Source organism: Ochotona princeps, chromosome 1, assembly GCF_030435755.1.
Source record: "Ochotona princeps isolate mOchPri1 chromosome 1, mOchPri1.hap1, whole genome shotgun sequence".
Classification (NCBI taxonomy): domain Eukaryota; kingdom Metazoa; phylum Chordata; class Mammalia; order Lagomorpha; family Ochotonidae; genus Ochotona; species Ochotona princeps.
The window spans coordinates 120471611-120486506 of NC_080832.1; the positions used below are offsets into that span (position 1 = coordinate 120471611).

The window sequence follows — 14896 nt, forward strand, 5'->3', positions numbered from 1 at the left end:
GACACATTACTTTTTTATAATTTAGAATATTTACATGTGTAGAGATTCTCAGGAGGCTAATTTAGTTGGACTTCCCTCACTTGGGCAATAAGGAAACTGTAAGTGACATAAAGAATCATCAATGTCCTCATGCTCTTAGTTTACTTGTGCCAGTACCTTGTCAGTGTAGTGATTTTCTGCATGTCACTGCCGGAGCCATCATGTGCTCTGGAGGGGGCGGCATCTCTTAAGAGCCCTCAGTGTTGTTTGGGGTGTCCTTGTCAGTGCCTGGCCAGCTTCAATGGTCAGACATTCTGATATTCCAGATGGCAAAATGTGAAAATATTTATAATTGATGAAATCTAGCAGTGTGATTTGTCCCATCACTTTGCAGGCCCAGGTTTTGAGAGATTGGAATGTATAAATCAACAGTGGCCAGACCATGTATAAGAACAGAGAATTCTGACCCATGTCGTGCAGTAACCTGCCCAGGGAGCCCACCTTTTGTCTGCAATAAACAGCAGGGGAGGCCAGCCTGCGCTGAGTCAGCCTTGCAGGGAGCCTGCTTTCCGTGTCCAATAACAATCCACCAAAGCAAAGCAATCGCTTCTGTAGCAGCCCCTGGTGACCAGCACTTGATGAGGGACGGCTGCCCTGATTTTTGTCCCCACTCCCAACTCATGATCCTCCCTAGGAATCCACCTATTCTCGCTTAGCCAGTGAGAGTCTGTAGCCTCCCAGGCCTGTAGCCTCCCAGGCCTGCAGCCTCCATCAGAGCATCCCTGGAGCATGCCCCTTTCTCCACGGTGCGATTTTCCCACTCTCCCACCTGCCTGTGCCTGGTACAGCTCAGGTGATGGTGGCTGACTCCCCGGTGGTGATGTGCTCTGAATAAAGTGCCTGTAAGGGAGGCGCAAGCAGAAGCGCCGTTATCTTCTCCTTTTGTGTGTGTGGCTGCCTGGCCACTGCCGCAGGAGGTGGGCCAGACTCCTGCCCACTGCCGTGAGTCAACAGTACAGGTAATGATGGATGTTTCCACTCTCATCTCATCTCTCTGTTTTTCTTTTGAAGTCCTTGAGGTCAGATCTGCCTCTTAAAAACACATCAAGGGAAGCCGGGACCAAACAGTGGCCTCAGAAGCTTGCTGTCACCTGCTGTGCGGGGCAGAATGGCGCCCCCAACAGGCGCAAATGTGCTGTCTTCGTGGCTGCTGCTGGTGACCATGGCAGGTAGGAGATCCTTACCTTTGAGGACCTTCGAGGCTGCCCTGTCAGACCTGAACTTGCAATCTGGCAAACTGATAAATCTGAGATGAGCAGCGTCTGTGTTTGCTTTGCAGTAGGATTTTTTCCCCCATCTAACAGGCATCAAAAGGCAGAGCTCAGACATGAATGGTTTTCTAGAAATAGGAATTTATGATTTTTGTTGATCATCATGACTATTTTGTGGGAAAATAAAGTTGCGTTTAACACAAGCAGAAGTATTTCAAAAGGTTTGTGGAAAGTGGGATTAAAAGATACTTTTACTTTGGTGCAAAGTTTTTTTTTTGAAATCCAGTTTTTTTCCTACAATATTCATGACCTTTCTGACCACCTCTCATATGCCTGATTTCAATATATTTCTTATACAGAAAAAAATTTTAGAATTTAAAGTTCTATTTTAATACTGTTTACATAATTTAGAGGGATACACGTCTGTAAGGGACTACAATTAGAGTGGCGAGGGTCAAGGTATGGAGGAAGGTAGGTGGGACAAATGTTTCAGTTCTTTCTTTTTATTTCTTCTGCCTGTGTCCAGGGAGGGGAAAAGGAAGGGACCACTCCTTGCTGTCAAATTACATTGGTACCTGGGAATGGGGGACAGTTGCTTGATGATGCCTTAGAGACACAGATGTGGGGAAGGGTGTTCTGAAGGTATTACTTGAGTGGTTTTGATAGTTCTGAGACATCATCAGCTGCATTGCTCCAGGACTGAGAAAATCTTTCCAAGACCTGTTGCTTGATCAAGTCCACCTTAGTGCTTTCATACATCCACAGGCCCAGGAACATGTTGCAAAGCTTGGCCAGGAGAGTGGTCCAGTCTGTTCTGCTTTCCATCTTCTGGTTAGGCACTCATTGTCCTCTGCTTGCTAGAAGAGCTGGCTGTCATGTCCCCCATGTGCATCTGGGCATGCTATCCACTGCACAGGCATCAGCAATTGGGGAGGCCCAGATCTAATATGTGCAATCCAAAATAGGACCACACATCCTGTGGTTTTTCCCTGTGGCCAGGGTTTGAGTCCAGTGATCTAGTTGGGGGGGTCTCCTAAGAAACTGTCTCTGGACTGACCTCAGACTTGACTGTTGTGTATACCAGCCAGTGTAGGATCAGGTTCAGTCTGTCACTGCACAAGACAACACATATACCAGTGGATGTGGTTGGCTGATCAGTTCTACCCCCCAGCCCCATCTCTCATGTGAACTGACAGGTGCTGCAGTCTAACCCAACCGAGCCTGCTGCAGTGGGTGCCACAGCCTAACAGAGTGATCTCCAATATTTCTTACAAGACCCTTCTGCAGCCCCATCATGTGCTGCAACTGAGTGTGGTCTGTCCTGCATCCTGTCTGGCTCTTGGGTATACCCATGGATTCATCCTGAGGGAGATATATATGTATATGTGCGTATCTATCTATCTATCTATCTATCTATATATAATGATATGTATTACATATAATAATATATTATTATATACATTAATATATATATTAAATATATCTCTTTCTCCAGAAAAGAAAGAGCTGGGGCTGGGGCAGCTTAGGAAGGCTGGGCCACAGTACTCATAGTATTATATATTAAATATATGTAACATATATTTAATACATATAGGTTATATATAAATATATATCTAAAAGGATTAATACTTAAAATGACTAATATATATGTTTTAAATGATTTAATAATTTCTTCAGAAAAAGAAAGTATGGCTACCCATGCAGGGTCTATGCTGGTGAGAAGCTGGCATTAGGAGCAGAGCCAGAACTCTAACCCAGGCATTTTGACAGGAGGTGTCTTACCTGGCATTCTAACTGCCATTGACTCACGACACAATATTAAAGGTGCATCTTGGGGCTGAGTATTGTGGCACAGTAGGTTAAACTGTCACTTGGGTAACCCACATTCCATCTCAGAGTACCTGGGATTCAGTCTCACTTCTGCTTTGGATCCAGCTTCCTGCTCTTGTGCCTGAATGCATTACAGTTGGTAACAGTTATTAGTACCTGCTACAATTACTAGTTAGAAATATTTCCAGTTCATTGCTTAGAATCTGATGAGGAATAACTGGTGATGGATGTGTATAGAGGACAGGTTTTTCTCTCCTTTGACTGGCATTATGATTCAGTAGGTTAAGCTGCCACTTGCAATGCTGACATATCATATATATCATATCATATCATCATATCATATATCATATCATGTCATGTCATGTCATATCTCATAGAGTTGCTTTGAGTCCTGCCTGCTCTGCTTTCAGTCTTGCTCCCTGCTAATGCACCTGGGAGGCAGCAGATGATGACCCAAGAACTTGGGTCCCTGTCACCCACATGGGAGAGCTAGGTGAATTCGCAGGCTCCTGGTTTTGGTCTGACCCAGATTTGGCTATGGTAATCACTGGGGAGTGAACCAGTGGATTTCTCTATCTCTCTGTCAGACAAATAAATAAATCGTTAAAAGGCACATTTCTCCTGTCAATTTGGTCAATTATCAAAATAGCCTGTGAAAAAGAAAAAAAATCAACAAACAAGAACAGTAAAACAAAGACATGATGCTGGTCCATATTTTATAAGAGGAATTCTGTCTTGTGAATAATATAAAAATAACACATGTGGAGAAAAAAGATTAATTGAGTGAAATTGTGCGAAGAGGGAATGGCAGTGAATGGACAGATGTCCAGATGGACAGATGGGTGGCAGAAGTTCAAGGGGTAGGTGGAAGAGTAAGAGAATAAATGTGTAGATGGGCAGTTGACTGGCTGGCTCGATGTGTGTGTAAAGGGATAAGTGTATAAAGGAAAGACGGTAAGATAATGTAATGGTCTTTCCATAGGAAACATTGGTTTTTATTATTATTATTTTAAGATTCATTTTACTTTTATTGGAAAGTCAGATGTACAGAGAGGAGGAGAGAGGAAGATATTCCATCTGGTGATTCACTCCCCTAGTGGCCAGAACAGCCGGTGCTACGCCGATCCAAAGCCAGGAACCCCTTCCGAGTCTCCTATGTGGGTGCATGGTCCCAAGACTTTGGGCCATCCTTGACTGTTTTTCCAGGCTCCAAGCAGGGAGCTGGTTGGGAAGTGGAGCTGCCAGGACACAAACTGGGCCCATATGGGATCCCGGCGCATGCAAGGCAAGGAGGACCTTAACCTCTAGGCTACCGCGCTGGGCTCAACACTGGTTTTTACTTAATCCCATTTCCTGATTCCATCAGCTGGAGTTTCTCCACGTGACATGGCTCTTCCTCACTAGAGACCATCTTGTTTGCAGGATGTGCCTGTCAGCAGTGCGGTGAGGGGAGGACGTACTCCAACGCCATCATTTCCCCTAACCTGGAAAGCATCAGGATCATGCGCGTGCCTCAGACGTTTGCTGTACAGGACTGCACTGCCGCTTGCTGTGACCTCTCCAGCTGTGACCTGGCCTGGTGGTTTGAGGGCAGGTGTTTCCTGGTCAGTTGCCTGCTCCAAGAGAACTGTGAGCCCAAGAAGATGAGCTCCATCAGGTCCCACCTCACATTCGTGCTCAGGCCTGTCCAGAGGCCGGCACAGCTGCTGGACTATGGAGAGATGATGCTAAACAGGGGCTCTCCCTCGGGGCTCTGGGGGGACCCACCTGAGGATATTAAAAAGGACTTGCCCTTTCTAGGCAAAGACCAGGGGGACCTAGAGGACCTGTCTGAGTACCCAGATGATTACAGGGAGCTGGAGCAAGACCTTCTGCCGCCCGTCAGCAAGGAGGAGCCCCGAGAGAGGGCTGACGACACCGACTGGGGTCTGCTGCCCAGCAGCGACCAGGAGTTCAACTCCACGATGGGGGACAGTCCAGTGCCAGAGGAGGGACAGCCAGACCCTGAGCTCCATGACCAGGACCTGGCCCATCAGCGACCCAGTGAGTTGGCCTGGACCTCTGCCCCGACACACACTCCTGAGACAAATCCATTTCCATCAGTAACAGCTCCATCTTCCCGAGAGATGTTAGAGAAGGAGGAGGCATTTCAGCTCCAGGAACAATCCAGAATTAACCCTGGAACAGAGGTACGTGTGTTTGGGACAGGTCAGGGATGGGTAAGCAAGCCTCATTTGGTTGAGCACAGCCAGCTTCCTGTTGTTTTTTTTTTTCTATTTTTATTACATTTTTGACAATCTTTACACTTAATTAGGGTTAAAAATTTCAAGGGCTATAGGAAAGTGGGTAAGACTATTATTTCCATATTGTTTCCTTCATGCATCTGAGGTAAAAGGGGATATTGAGGGAGAAGCCCCACCCAGTTTCCTACCCACCCCAGGTTCCCGATGTGGGGCATGCTCTGAGACACTTGCTCAAGTGGTTTTGATAGGTCACCAAAACCACAAATCGCTGCCAGTCTCGCCACTCCAAGCATGATGAGGTCGCTGAAGAATCCACTGATTGACATAGTCTATCATAGAGTCACCATTTGCCCAGTGTTTTGCTGCCAACATATAGCTGAGGTGGTTGATTGACTTGTTCTGTTTTCTGTCTTTTCTTGGTTAGGGTTCTGAGTCTGGCATTTCGATTGGGGAGATCCCCAAAGAAACTTTAAGGTGTTCCCAGACCAGATTCTTGTATGTTCTAGCAAGCCCAGGGCCTGGCACAGTCCATCTTGTCCTGATCAGCTGGTGGTTGCAATTGCTGGGTTGGTTCTGTTTTCAGCCCTGACTTTCACTGGAACCAATGGGTGTTGCAGTCCAGCCTGGTTCTGCCCAGCACACACTCGGCCCTCACATAAACCAGTGGGAGCTAGAGCCTAGTTGGAGCGACCCACAATAGCCCCCACCAGGCCCGTCCCCTACCCTGGTTTGTCAGTCTGTGTAGCAGACTAGTCCAGTCTGTCCCACATCCCATTTGGCTCTCGTACATGTCAGTGGACATTGAAGCTTAGTTCCATCTAACCAACTCAACTATCCAGGCCTCACGGATGTTGTTGAGTGCCTCTGTCTAGCCACTCCAGCCCCTGTCCTAGTTTTCGTGCCCTCCAGTGGGAATGGTAACCCAAGAGGGAGGAGCTCGTTATTTCCCTCCCAGGTCTCTCTCATTCCCAGATTATGTACTCTCCAGCTGGTTCTGTGGTTTGACTTGACAGGATTAGCCCCAGTGCCAGCTTCTGCCAGCTGATGCTGCGGCTAAGCCCAAACAACCCTCAGCCCCTCTAATTTTGTTTGCACCAGAAGGAATAATCAGCCCATCCTGGCTTTTCCCTGATCTAGTCCACATGAGGCACACAGGTGTTGTAGCCCTGCTTAGTCTGGTGTGCCCCCATCCCAGCCCACGCTCTCCAGTGGGAGTAGCTGTCCAGCGAGGGGACCACCCCTCATTCCCCCTGCGGCTCTGCCCCCTCCCTTCCTGGTTCTCACGCATGCTGGTTGGGCGCTGTGGTCACATCTGGTACAGGCAACCTCACCTTGGCATGCCAGCTTCGTTTTGAGGTGCATCTGTGTCAGGTGGCAGCAAGATTCATGCCTGTCTCTCAGAGCCTCTCAGGAAACAAAGACACCTTATTCCTGTGCTGTGTTCTTGTGGCCAGGTTGTTAAAAAGAATAAACAGTTTTGCTTCCAACTCAGCTGCCTGGAGGCACTTCTACTGGCAGTTAAGGTGAACAGGGATTTTTCAATAAGTCCCTGGAGCCAGCACATAACACCCAATACAGAGGTGTAGAAAATCTCCCATCTCAGGTTTCCACATGACCCAGCAGGTGCTTACGTCATGACTTAACAAGTCAGCTGAGCAGTGGAAGAGGACTGAGCTTCATGGAACTTTCCATGGAAAGGGAATGAGAATGGTGTGGAGAATAGAGCTCAGAGAGGCAGCGAAATGGCCTGCGTGTCCATCAGTGGCAGAGGGTCAGGGAGAGTGAGGATGAGAAGTGTCCTGAGAGCAGGGCTTCCTGCACAGCTTGGAGGCTGCCCATGTGGGGCACAGGCAGGGTGGGGGCAGGAGTGCCTGGGCAGCTGAACGTAGCTGGGTGGGGCCCAGCAAAGGACACAGGAGTCCTTTAAGAATTTTTCAAAGGAAGATAGTAGCAGGACTTAAGTGCTTATGTTAGAATAAATGAAAAATGCCAGATTGAGTTCATTGTACCGTATAATGTCCAGCATAAAGAATTGGCAGAAAGATGGCCAAAAAAGTCGTCTGCAAATGTTGAGATGATCAGGTCTTCTTTTCTGATTTCTCACTTGTTTCTGTACTTCAAAGTTTACATTTTCCCATTCTTATAATTAGGATTAAAAACACTTAATTCCAGGTGATCTGAAACCATTAAAGATGAACCTAATTCTTTACTTGTATCAGTCAATACTTGTCTTTTCTCATAATATTTGCCTTTTCTCATGTTACTGAGTCACTTACATTCTAGCCTCTAGATGGATCTTGTCTCGGGCAAAAACTCTGAGTTCATTAGTTCTTCGAAGTTTCTTGTTGTAAAAGATGCTCACCAAAAAAGGGAAAAACTGAATTGTGCAAGCATAAAAGGAACATGTGGTACAGATTTTGTTTGACTTATTAAACATTGAGGGAACTCAGTAGGTATTATAATTCTTCCACAAAGATGCATTCACAGGTCAAGGCTATTGAAATGAATTTCAAAAGAGGCAAGTTCAGTTGAGTCTGTGCCACACAGGGAAGAATCTACATGTCTACAAACAAGAGTTATTTTCTTTGTTGTTAGATGTCTACAACTTACCATTTTTGAACAAGAAAGAGAAGAGTTAGATGACTTTGACAGGTATCCTGTAGGCACTGTGCTTTTTTCTTTTGAAATACAATTTCCCCCCATGTCACATAAGCTTTGCAGATAATCTTCGAACAGATGTTTATGAACATTAGATGCATAGAGTAATAAGTTTCATTTTGTTCTGAAGTACAAAGTTTTGAATTAATGACGAGGATTTTTCTCATCTAAGAAGTGTTTGCAACAGTGCAGTTGTAATGATAAAGTGCCTAGAAAATTCCAGTGGGATCATCTTTAGGACATGCAGTGCTGGGACAACATCTGGACATCCACATGCAATTCAATTCAAACCTTCTTATAAAGCTAATGCAAAAAAGGGCTAAAGATATAGATGATGAAGTTAAAACTATAAAACAGAAGAAAACATTGCATTATGTGTTGAGTTAGATAACAATTTCTTAAATAAGACATCTTTAAAATGTAATAAAGTTGTGTCCTCTGATTTCATTAAAATTAAAAGCATTTTCAGTAAGATGACAACATCAGAAAGGTGAAGACAACCCTTAGGATGGAGTATATATTTTTTATTTTTAAAAATTTTTTAAATTATATTGTCGGCGATCTTTACATACTTACAGTAAAAAGGTTCAGGGGCTATAGGGAAGTGGGTAAGACTATTATGTCCATAGTGTTTCCTTCTTATATCTGAGATAAAGGGGGATATTGAGGGAGAAGCCCCACCCAGTTTCCCACCCACCCCAAGTCCCGGATGTGGGGCATGCTCTGAGATCCTTGCTCAAGTAGTTTTTTTTTTTTTTAAGATTTATTATTATTGGAAAGTCAGATATACAGAGAGGAGGAGAGACAGATGTTTCACTCCCCAAGTGAGCTGCAATGGCCGGTGCACACCGATCTGATGCCGGGAACCTGGAACCTCTTCCGGGTCTCCCACACGGGTGCAGTGTCCCAAAGCTTTGGGCCGTCCTCGACTGCTTTCCCAGGCCACAAGCAGGGAGCTGGATGGGAAGTGGAGCTGCCGGGATTAGAACTGGCGCCCATATGGGATCCCGGGGCGTTCAAGGCGAGGACTTTAGCCGCTAGGCCACGCCGCCGGGTCCTCAAGGAGTTTTAATAGTTCACCAGTTATGAATTGCTGACAGTCTCGCCACTCCCAGCTTGGTAAGGTCGTTGAAGAATCCACTGATTGACATAGTCCATCATAGAGTCTTCATTTGCCCAGTATTTCGCTGCCAACATATAGCTGAGGTGGTTGATTGACTTGTTCTGTCTTCTGTCTTTTCTTAGTTAGGTTTCTGAATCCAGCTTTTGATTGGGTAGATCCCCAAAGAAACTTTGAGGTGTTCCCAGACCAGATTCTTGTATGTTCTAGCAAGCCCAGGGCCTGGCACAGTCCATCTCGCCCTGATCAGCTGGTGGTTGCAACTGCTGGGTTGGTTCTGTTTTCAGTTATTTTTTTAAAGATTTATTTATTTTGATGTTAAAGGCAGAATTATGAAAAGAAGGAGAGAGAAAGATCTTCTATCCATTGATTCAGTTTTGAAATGACTGCAACCACCAGAGATGAGCTGATCTAAAGCCAGGAGCCTGGAGCCTTTTCTGTGTCTGCCATGCAGATGCAGAGGCCCAAGATTTCGACCATCCTCCACTGCTTTCCCAGGCCACCGACACGGAACTGGATCAGAGATGGAACAACCTGGACATGAACCAATGCCCCTGTAGAATGCTGGGTCTAGAAGACTGAAGATTAGCCTGTTGAGTAACAGCACTGGTCCTAAATAAAGTAATTGTAAATCATGCCCCATAAGTGTGTACACAATTCAGATAACCCCATTTAAAATGGAAAAGGATCTGAATAAATAGATATTCCTCCAGAGATAATGGAAGAATGGTTAATAGCCATATGAAAAGATGCTCAACAGCATTAATCTTTGGGAAGTGAAAATTTGAATCATAACGGGATAGTACTCCTTTGTACCTTGATGATGGTCATGGAAAAAAAGCCCTGGAAATAGCTATTTCTAAGTGTATTAGACAGTTTTTGTTTAGCCTAATGAACTACCTGAGACAGGCTATTTGTGAAGCAAAGAGGTGTTATTTAGCTTACAGTTTTGGAGGTTCACAGTCCAACCATCATGGTGTAGGCTTCACTGATGGCAAGGGGTCCATGGTGGGTAGTGGAATGTAGAAGAGTGGCCATTGGTAAGTAATGGAATGTGAGTCGTGGGAGGATCACGTGGTGGGCCAGGGAGCAGAGAAAATGGGTGTGATGCTTTTGTAATGCTCTCCAGAGAGCTCAAGTGGTCACAGAATTACCTTCCAAGGACATGCCTGCCGAGACCTAGAGACTTCCTACTAGACTTCACTTCTGTGAGATTATACCACTGTGGGATCAAGACTCTGCTGTTACTTTTTTTACAGACTTATTTTACTTTTACTGTGAAGTCAGATATACAGAGAGGAGGAGAGACAGAGAGGAAGATCTTCGATCCGATGATTCACTCCCCAGGTGGCCACTACGGCAGGTGCTGTGCCAGTCCAAAGCCAGGAACTTCCTCCAGGTCTCCCAAGTGGGTGCAGGGTCCCAAGACTTTGGGCCATCTTTGACTGCTTTCCCAGGCCACAAGCAGGGAGCTGGATGGGAAGCGGGCTGCTGGGATTAGAACTGGCGCGTTTGAGATGAGGACTTTAGCTGATAGGCCACCGTGCAGGCCTGACTCAGTTGTTTTTAAACAATGTATTTATTTTTGATTTGAAAGACAGCTACAATGAGAGAAGAAGGGACAGAGAGATCCACCATCTGCTGATTCACTCTTCAGATGGTTGCAACAGGTGGAGCTGAGCCAATCCAAAGCCAGCAGACAGGAGCTTCATCCAGGTCTCCCATGTGGATACAAGGGCCCAAGGACCTGGACCATCCTCCACTGCTTTCCCAGGTGTATTAACAGGGAGCTGGATTGGAAATGGAAAAGCTGGGATTTGAACTAGTACGCACAAAGGACAATGGTGCCACAGGTGCAAGCTTAACTTGCTAAGCCATGACACCAGCTCCTGGATCAAGACTTTAATACATGGACCTTTTGGAGACATTTGGCACCCAAATGATAACAGTAAAGATCTAGAGAAATTGAAATTCTTGTATACTTTTGGTGGGAATATACAATGCCACAGCTGCTTTGGGAAACATTTCTGCCGTTTCTCTGAAAGTTAAAACCATGATGTGACTCTATAACCTAGCAATTGCATTTCTCTACCTTTATTGAAGAGAAATGAAATTCTGTGTTCATACAAAAACTTGAATATGAATGTCCAGCATTATTCATAAAATAGGGCCACTGGATAGATCACCTAAGGAATACAAATCAAATTTAAACTTGTAAAGGCTAAAGGGCATGTTTTGTGGCTGTGTTTTCAAGTGGATAAGACTACACAGGGTGCCTTAAAGCAGGTTGTCTCAAATGTTAAGAGTAGAAAAAGTGGAAATGAGAGCCACTTGCCTTTTGCTGCCTGGCCTGGCTTCTTGGGAAGCTAGGGGCTGCCAGCATGCCCTGCTTCCATAGAGTGTTCGTTTTCTTTGGGTGTGTTGTATCAGTCCTGATGACTTGCCCAGGAGTTCTGGGCCAGTCCTGGGCTGTTTCTTCAACAGTAGAAGTGAGAATTGACCTGAGATTCCTGGTTGGACAGGCAGCAGGTAGGAAAGTAAGCATGTCAGGGAGAAGTAGGAACAGGATTTTTGTTTTTTACAGCCCTGGGCCACTTCCTGTGGCTTTGGGACCTCAATCTCAAGTGCCTCTCTTTCTCCTACCACTGTCTACCTCCATTCATGATGTTGGCAATAATTTTCCAGAGCTTCACAAAACTAACAAAAGGAAAAAAAAAAATCTCAGTCCATCCCGTGGCATCTGCAGAGTCCCCACAGTGCAGTGCCACTGTGCAGTGGCTCTGTATTTCCTGCTGTTCTCAGTGAGAGCCGATGCAAAGAACAGCCTCATCCATTTGCCCCCACTTCAAACTGAGATGTCTGGAAGGACAGGAAAATCAGGCCTCTCAAAGTTATCTGACTGTTAAAAATATTCACCCATTGATTTCTCTGATTAAAATATTTCCAGTTTAATTCTTTGCCTTGGTTCTGCAGATTTGCCTCACGATGTTCAGTGAGTGCTGGTAGTGATGGCAGTGAACTTGCCCAGATTCTCAGAGTGGCCGTGCTGTCCTCTGTTACTTACCTGCAGGAAAGCCACCGTGGCTGCCTCTCTGGCAGCATTTCTCAGTGTACCCATCCCCATGGCATTTCCTGGGTTCTTCATCTGGCAGTTGCTCCTGCCAGGCCTCACAGTCACTGGCTGTAGAAGAGGAACACTTAGTTTTCATATTATGAGACTTTCCCCTCTGCAGAGAGTATTTAATTTAGAACTGTAACTGGCTAATTCTGTAACTTCAAGTTACAGTTGTTACGCAATGGATAGTGTGAGTTGAGGCCATTTGCTCTAGAAGCCTGTTTGCTCTTGAATTATTTGACTGTCTTCAGTTACTGCCTCCCTGGTTGTTGTTGTTTGTTCTGGCTACAATAACAAAATACAATAAAATGGGTGGCTTTACCAGCAGACATTTGGATCTCAGCCTTTCTAGGGACTGGAAGTCAAAGATCAGGGTCAGGTTCTTGGTGCAGAGCTTGGTTGCAGCTGTCTTCTTTCTGTGTCCTCAGATAAAACAGGATTTGCCAGCTGTCTGGCTTCTTCTGGGAGCCCACTGCCTTCCTTGCAGGCTGTACTCTCATGATCTAATCACTGCACAATACTGTCACACTAGGAGTTAAGATTTTTTTGAAAATATTTTTATTTATTTATATTTATTGGAAAGGCGGATTTACAGAGAGAAGGAGAGACGTAGGGAAAGATTTTCCATCCACTGGTTCACTCCCCAAATGGCCACATGGCTGGAGTTGAGCCAATCTAAAGCCAGGAGCCAGGAGCTTCTTTTGGATCTCCTCCATGGGTGTAGGGTCTCTAGACTTTGGGCTGTCCTCTACTGCTTTCCCAGGCCACAAGTAGGGAGCAGGAAGGGAAATGGAGTAGCCGGACCATGAACCAGGGGTTTATTTTTATTTAAAGAGCAGATTTACAGAGAGAGAAGGAGACACAGGAAGAGAGATCTTTCATCCAATGGTTCACTCCCCAAATCCCTGCAATGGCTGGAGCTGGGCCAGTCCACAGCTGGGAGCAAGAGCTTCTTCTTTATCTCCCGTATGAGTGAAGGGGCACAAGAACTTGGGGCATCCTCCACTTCTTTCCCAGGCACATTACAAGGGAGCTGGATCAGAAGTGAATCAGCCAGGATTTGAACTGATGCCTATATCCAATGCTGGCATCTCACATGGAAGTTTATCTTATTATGCCATGGGGCTGGTCCCTAGGGATTAGGATTTGACATGAGGCTTTTGAGTAGGACATAAACATTTAATCTGTTGCATTGTTGAGTTCATGAGCTATTCTTTTTTCTTTTCCTCTAACTTGAATATTTGTGTGAGCACCTATAACTAATCATACATAATTGGTTTGTGTATTGGATAGATGACAAAGAGCATATTTGAAGGAGATGGTCTTAAGTTCCAGGGTTGTCAGATATCATTCATGATTTTTACAACACTCCTGAATCTCATTTATGAAGAAGGCCAGTGATGGTGTATTGCTTGAGTTCAACCACCTTTTTCATAACAGTTTCTTCTTGTCGTTGGTCTTGCAGGTGCTAATGCCTTCCCATGGGCCTCCAGCCAGCCTGGAGCCCAGCTCAGCCCCGTTGGAGGAAAGACCCGTTCTCACCATCAGCCCTCGGAGCACGGTGCCCAGCACCCCAGCGCTCCCCACCAGCGCAGTCCCCTCTGGCTCTGCCCTGCCTGAGCAGCCCACATCTCTTACCCTCACTCCCAAGACAGGTAACCTTAAAAAAGCCACAGTTATAGTAAGAAATGTCCTAATGGCATTCTGCAGAACACAGTAGTGGTGACTTTTAAAGTTTGTTCCTTCTCTCCACAGTTGTGAGCATCTATCATGTGCCAAAAGCATAACTACATTCTGACAATGAAAAGGTCAAAGAGACTTTGTCTTCTTGCTCAGTGACTGGATAGGACAGGGGAGGATCCTGCCCAGCCCAGTGATGTCTCTGGACAGTGTGGTCAGTGCTGTGGAAGGCTGGAATGGCAGAGGAGGGGCAGCCTCACCTCCAGGTCTGTGGAGCAAGCTGTGTGATAACGTTCAAGGTGGTACTTGGTACCTACCAAGCATACAGAGTGCCAGGCATCATGCTTAGCTCTCACCACAGTGGGGGAGTGCACACTTCCCCTGAAGATCTGTGCGCTGAAACTGGCAATGAGTGAACAGGAAAAAGAACATGCATATTCATCCATGTTCATAGCCACTCATGGGAGCCATACACGAAATACATAGACCTGAAGAAAGGGACAGATAACCAGGGCCTAAATGCATTCCTTCTCACAGAGAGGGACATCAGGCCAGGCTGTTTGGGAGTGCGAACAAGTTATTTTTAGGGCAAAAGAATAGAGAGTGGCCATGGAAGAAGCTCCTCTGGGTACTAGGTGACATGTTTGGTTTTCAGTCTCTTTCTGTGACTTGAGTTCAGTCTGCTGTGACTCATGAAAACTCAATGCAAAGGCCAAAGGCAGCTGTGTCCCGCCTTTGGCGATCTGCGCAGGTGGAGAAGAGAACTTGGCAGAGAGCTGCTCCCTGCGTTGTGAGGGGAGCAGCACGGGAAGGTCAGAGGCATCCTGAATCTGAGCAGCTTGTCAGAGCACCAGTCTTTGGGGTGTTGTTTTCTGAGTGTGGACGGAGGCTAGAAGACAGGCTGCTGTGAGAGGCTGCAGTGATGGAGACAAGGAAGTAGACTTGAGTAAGGGAGTAGAATTGTGGGATCGTGATGAGAGAATGCCAGCCTCTGGAAGAG

The 14896-nt window shown here is 45.9% G+C and overlaps 1 protein-coding gene across 1 annotated transcript in view; it reads left to right on the plus strand.

Moving 5' to 3' along the window:
• The first annotated feature begins 1058 nt into the window (after positions 1-1058).
• Positions 1059-14896, plus strand: part of KIAA0319 (KIAA0319 ortholog) — a 58616-nt gene continuing 44778 nt past the window's right edge. Inside the window, exons 1-3 of the mRNA XM_058667383.1 lie at positions 1059-1208; positions 4503-5269; positions 13682-13871. Coding sequence (XP_058523366.1) covers positions 1148-1208; positions 4503-5269; positions 13682-13871 — 1018 coding nt within the window. The 5' untranslated portion in view covers positions 1059-1147. The remainder of the gene's footprint in view (positions 1209-4502; positions 5270-13681; positions 13872-14896) is intronic.